The sequence below is a fragment of the Motacilla alba genome, chromosome 1 (assembly GCF_015832195.1).
Source record: "Motacilla alba alba isolate MOTALB_02 chromosome 1, Motacilla_alba_V1.0_pri, whole genome shotgun sequence".
Taxonomy (NCBI): domain Eukaryota; kingdom Metazoa; phylum Chordata; class Aves; order Passeriformes; family Motacillidae; genus Motacilla; species Motacilla alba.
Window position 1 is genome coordinate 103,882,053 of NC_052016.1, and position 6,000 is coordinate 103,888,052.

The window sequence follows — 6,000 nt, forward strand, 5'->3', positions numbered from 1 at the left end:
GAATGGCTAGAAGGAGGGAGAAGAGAAAGGAATGGAACATCATACCCTTTAGCCCACATGGAATAATCTGGCTCAAACTTGCACATCCTACAGCCCACACTGTTTTATCAGTCTCCTGTGAGAACACTGGATGCTTGATGTACTTTAAAACTCTCCTCCTTTTCCTCATTATAAGACAATGGAGAGCTTAACTTTTATAAACGAGAGCACTTTATCTTCCAAACATTACAGTCGTTTCATGTCTAACAGGAGTTTAATCCGTAGTAATTAAGATAAATTACCACGTGCTTTAGCAGGTTGGGGTTAAAACTCTGAGATTTTCAATCGATTACAAAAAACCAGCCAGTTATCAAGTCCTAACTGAGTAATTCCCTACTTATTTTACTCTAGCTAATTAAAATGTAATCACGATTGTGTGCAGTGTGCATTCTGTCAGCAGTTTTACGTTGAAAAAGAAATCTTGCCAAGAAAACACACAAAAAAGAAAAAAAAAAAAAAGCCTTCCACTGTGAATTGGCTTGATCTAAACTGCCTCTTTAGCCACTGAAACTGTAAACCAAGTAAGTTACAACCGCTTGACAACGCAATAAAAAATACTAACCGCTCTCCAGGATAATGAACTATATTAATGGGATCCTCCTTTCAGGCCATCCCGTGATGCTCGGACCACGCTGACAGCGGGCGCTCCGCCGCCCCCGGCCGAGCACCGCCGAGCAGCGGCCAGGGCAGGGCAGGGCCGCCCCTTCTCCAGTCGTCTCGGGTCGCAAGCCCTGTCTCTTCAACCCAAACCCGGCTGAAGGCACCCAACCAACTTCCTGCTGCCCTTACAACGCTCACACTCAGCTCTCCTTTAACATTCCCACTTTTTTTTTTGTCTTTTTAAATCGGTTTATCCTTAAATACCTCTGAGACCTGCCCTTGGTGCCAACACCTTTGCCCCGAACGCAACTTCTACCCAAGGCGCTTGTCCGGGCGTTCCCGGTTTCCCACCGACCGGCAAGCCCGGGGGGAGCGAGCGGCGCGTCCCCGGCGTGCCGCCCCGAAGCGCCGAGGCGGCTCCCTGCGCACCGAGCTGCCCAGCCCTTCCCCAAAGGGGCTGCGGCTCTGGGGAGGGAGAACGGCTCGCAGCTCGGAAGGGTTTCCGTCATCTGGATGAATTCGTGTAGGTTTAATATTCGCGTAGTGAAGAACAGGTGGGGAAAGGGAAAGGTGCGAGTGTAACTAAAAGAGGGGAAAGGACGGCCAGGCACCCGCTGCTCTTGCACTAGCTCCGCACTGCTCCCAGCTTTCATTTTAAGCCCCGCAGGTCTCCCGCCACTTCAATTCCATTTCTCCCCACTTTATCCCTATTTGTCCCGTTAGCCAAAGATGTGACTCTCTGTCCCAGGGGGAAAAAAAAAATAAAAAGCGTTACCCCCACCCTCACCTTCCAGGAGGTCAGAACCAAGTATTACACGTTCGTGATTATCGCTCTTAAAAAACAGGCTCAAACTTTCCCACCGGGCTGGGGAAGCGAACCACCTGCGGCGGCCTGGCGCACCGGCGCGCAGGGCAGGCAGGCGGAGCCCCGCGGGATCGCCGCCGCACCGCCTGTCGCTCGCCAGGACGAGCGCACCGCCGGCCCGGGAGCACCGTGTCCCGCCCGCCCCGCCGCCCCGGACACCACCGGAGGCAGCGGCCGGGAGCGCCGGGCACCTGCGAGGAGCCAGGGCAGAGCGTGCCAGGAGCCCCACGACCCGCCAGGCGGGGAGCCCGGCTGGCACCCACAGACACCGACGGGGCTCGGCGCTGCCGCGGGGCCGTGCCCACCTGGCCGGCGCCTCCGGGTGCCGGCCATCCCCTGGCGGCGCGGGCCCCCAAGTTCGCCAAGCCCCGGCCCCGGCCGTCCTTTCCACCCCGCGCCCCGGGGGACACCCGTTCTCCGGACGGTGGCAGAGAGGCTCTCTGCGCGGTGCCGTGCCCCTACCTGGAAATGCTTGAAGAAGGCGGAGATGCGGGTGATCTGGAGGCTGAGGCACCTGGAGGTGCATCTAGCGGCGGCGAAAGCCTCGTCCTGCCTTCGGGCGGCGGCGGCGGCCCCCGGCCCGTCGGGGCTGCCGCAGGCGGCCGTCACCCAGAGGAGCAGGGCGAGGGACACGCCGGGCGCCCTCCGCACCATCGCTCTGCTGGAGAGGAGGGCAGAGGGGCGGCTGGGGGGCTGCAGGCGCCGGGGTAAGCTGGCTCCCGCTCGGTGGGCTGGTGCCGGGCTGCGCCGCGGACGGACACCTCCGCGCCGCAGAAACTACACAAGAAAGTTCAATCATTCAACTCCCCTCACCCCCGTCCTCCCTCCCGCCCGCCCCGGCCCACGGCCCTCCCCCGGCGGCAGCGGGCGGGCCGATGCGGGCAGAGCCGCGCCATTGGCTGCGCCGAGCGCCGGCGGCGGCGGGCGGGCCCCGTGCCCGCGGGCAGGTCGGTGCGCCCAGCGCCGGCCCGGCCCGGCCCTTCCGCACGCCGCCACCTGCGGGGCACGGGCGGCCACCGAGCCGCACGCACTGCCCCTACACACAGGCGGGCTGCGTGGGGGTGGCTGGGCGTCAGAGCCGCTGGTAGCCAGTGTTAACACCCTGGTTATGTCTATTTCTTCTTTTAGAAATCAATTTAAAAAAAAGGACGGGGAAGCAAGAACGGAGGGAGATCACTTTTTGAAGCTCGGTGTTTCTTACAGAGTAACACAGCGGTGAGTGCTTGTCCTAAGGTGAAACACATACAGGCTCCTCTGAAGAGTTATTTAAAAATGAAAATCTACAAGTCATTAGTCCAAATACCTCTGTGTAATAGCTGCAAAGATTAAAACAGCACCTTTGAGGTGTAAAATGGCCCCCATACAGTAAATATCAGCCTAACATCCTCTTGCCGTCAGCGCCAGGGCCGGAGTGTGTGCCGCAGTAAGTAGCACAGAGGTTACCTACCTCATGCCTCTCCCTGTGCGCGCTGCTCGGACTCCTCCCGTCTCAAGTATGTGCTGCCAGAAAGAGCAAGTGGATCATTTCTCACCGGAGCCTGTGGATTGAGCCTCCTGAACTTGAAAATCCCACGGTTGTATGAGCTGAAATAAGTAACTTTTAGGCCATTTCAGGAGTTACTACTAGGTCAGTTACTACTATAAGTAGCAGTTTAGTGTGGTTATCAAACCCTGTATTAAAAAGACTTCAGGAGGCCTTTTTACTGGAACGAGTTCAAGCATAAGTTAAGTGTTCACAAAGAACGTCATCTAAAAATCTCATAAAAGTCACCAAGATCTTCGACCGTTCTGGCTGGTACTAATTCTACATGGCTATAACTTCTCTATGAATGTTCTTATGTATACAAATGTGAAATAAAAACATATTCCGCAATGTTATTATTCTCACCAGGCTATATGCATGTACCTTTTGTGCTCTTATATATCAGAAATTCTAAGTATAAAAAGGTTTGCTGCATCCCAACTAGGAAATCACTTGTCAAATTCTACCAGTAGATTCTAGCTATAGTTTTACTATCTTACCACAAAATTAAAGCAAAGACTAAGAAAAGATTTCTCATCAGAAGTATTGCTAACACACAAATATAACAAAAAGCAAGGCACATTTTAGTTTAGATGTTACTTTGCAGCTTGTGGTCTGTCAGAAATGTCAGAAATCTTCACTTGAGAAAAGCCAGAAGGCCAGAGTCAGTCCTGCCAGTGTTACCAAATGGAGATGACAGTTTGTGCCCTTGGATGCTTGAGGAAGCACAGCTGCCAAAAGGCGAGGTCACCTGCCACATCCTGGCACAGAAGGTGCCCTGCTGTTTGCACTATTGCCCACACTCTGCCGGCTATTTTGGAAATGCCCTGGTTAATCAAAGGAGACCATCTCAGCTACACCTCCTGAAGGGGCATGGGTTGGACTTGATGATCTTGAAGGTCTCTTCCAACCTAGTCATTCTGTCAGTTCTGTCAATTCTGTCAATTCTGTGTAGCTTCCTCATTTTTGCAGCTGGAATGGTTGCCTTTCCTCTTGTAGTGAGCAGAGATCATAAGGGGTTCACAAATGCTTTTCCTAATTGTGACTGATATCTCACTGCTAGAAAACTGGTTACTTTGCCTGATCCAGCATCTCTATATTTACAAAGTAAAAACAGCACACGACAGAACAGCACAGAAATAAATTCACAGTTTTAGCAATGTTATGACAAATAGTGGTGACCCCATTCAGGCCTCAGTATTAAGCTCAGGACTTCCCAGTTTCTAGCTGACAATCTTTTAAATAGTTTTTCTTAAGCCTTGACTAAAACTTTTGCAACTTTTTGCCTTGAGTCATGAAAAGAAAATTGCTTTGCTGATTCATAGTGTTTACAGGTACACTGAATGCATTGAACTTTTACCATAGATAATGAGAAGTGCCTCAAAAAATATGTAACTTTCTGTAAATCAGATGCAAATCTAGAAAAGTCAGAAAATTCAGTTGATACATCCCCTCCATGTTACTACTAATGCCTTTTATGTCATATATTATAAACTCCAGCTTTAAGTAAAAGTAAAATCCTGTTTCTTTTGTTTTAAAAAGTCTGGTAGCAAAGGGCACAGAGCCCTTAAGAATAAAAAAGTTCGTGAATACACAGTTTACTCAGTTGCTTTTGTTTGAAAGTTCATGGTTACAGAGATCATCAGTGTAGTCACTAAATTCTTTCTCAGTTAGGGCTTACTAGGTTAGCACACAAAAGACTGGCTGTTCACTTCCAGTAAAACTGTAGTCACACAGGTCCTGTTGCCCTATGTGGAGATTATGAAACAGGCTCGGTAGCTCAAGAATTTAGTAGGTAATTAAAACCCACAGTGGACTAAGTGTCTGCTAAGCCAAAGGGGTAGATATGCAAGTTTGTAAATATACTCATTTTAAAGACCTTAATAATTTGGCTACAGAATAAAGAAAATTGGAAATAAATTATGTATACATTTCAACCAACCTGTAAATATAATTATGGTCTTTAACTAAATAAATAGATGCATGGATACATTCATATGTTTTGCTCACTCTTTTTTTGTCAATATATTACATTAAATACTCTTTTTCTATTAGAAATAGTAGAATTAGTGCTAACAATTTTTTTGCGAGTGCGGAGTATTATTTTTGAGCTAAAAATATCCGCATTATTTTCCTGCCTGTGCTTCAGAAGAGTCTGACAATGTTCAAATGATGTTTTTCGCAAACCGGGGGCTGTTTTTTCACAGGAGACAGCGCCACATGCTGGCATTGCGAGGCGAGAGCCACCGGGCATTGTGCCGGACAAGTTCTGGTTAATGAGTTGGGTTTCATCGATTCTGAATTAAGATAGCTTCATCTGAAAGAATTGCTTCTTACTCTGTAGGGAACTGCCAACACCAGGTTCTAATTTTAGGCAAAAAAATAAAAGAGATATTGTTAATGTTAAAAATATTTATTGTTTTCCTGTAAACCACTATATTCCAGCTCACGGATTAAGTTTATTGTATTAAATCATCCTGATGTGCCATTTATTACTCAATTGTCTTTAGCTTTAACTACGTTATATCAAAAATTATCATAGCTCTGGGTACAACATAATCCCCCAAATTCTCTTCAGGAACTCAGCGTGCAGGGGTGCCTCTCCAAAGTGCCTACGCACTGATGGAGGCAGTATGGGCAGTAAAGAAAGTGAGTCAGGGATCTGTCTGCAGCTGCAGGGCCATGATCTTCTCAGGATCAGGGAGACATGGTGGGATGGCTCCCATGCCTGAAGTGTTGCAGTGGGAGAATGTATTTCTTTTATGAAGGACACGGTGAGGGGGGAGTTCCCTGTTATGTGAGAGGGCAGCTGGAGAGAGTGGAGCGCAGTCTGGGGATGGATGAGAAGGGAGATGAGCACATAAGGGTTAGGATTAACCCTTATTACCACATAAGAGAGACAGGTAAGGGTGATGTTACAGTGGGTGTCTGCCATAGGCCACTAGGAAAAGCAAGTGGATGAGACCCTGTACAA

General features: G+C 49.2%; 1 protein-coding gene across 1 annotated transcript in view; it reads right to left on the minus strand.

Annotated features, from left to right (window-relative positions):
• ANOS1 (anosmin 1) overlaps positions 1-2,317 on the minus strand; it is a 131,031-nt gene extending 128,714 nt beyond the window's left edge. The window contains exon 1 of the mRNA XM_038130968.1: positions 1,967-2,317. Within this exon, the coding sequence (XP_037986896.1) occupies positions 1,967-2,158 (192 nt within the window). The 5' untranslated portion in view covers positions 2,159-2,317. The remainder of the gene's footprint in view (positions 1-1,966) is intronic.
• Between the last annotated feature and the right edge of the window lie 3,683 nt (positions 2,318-6,000).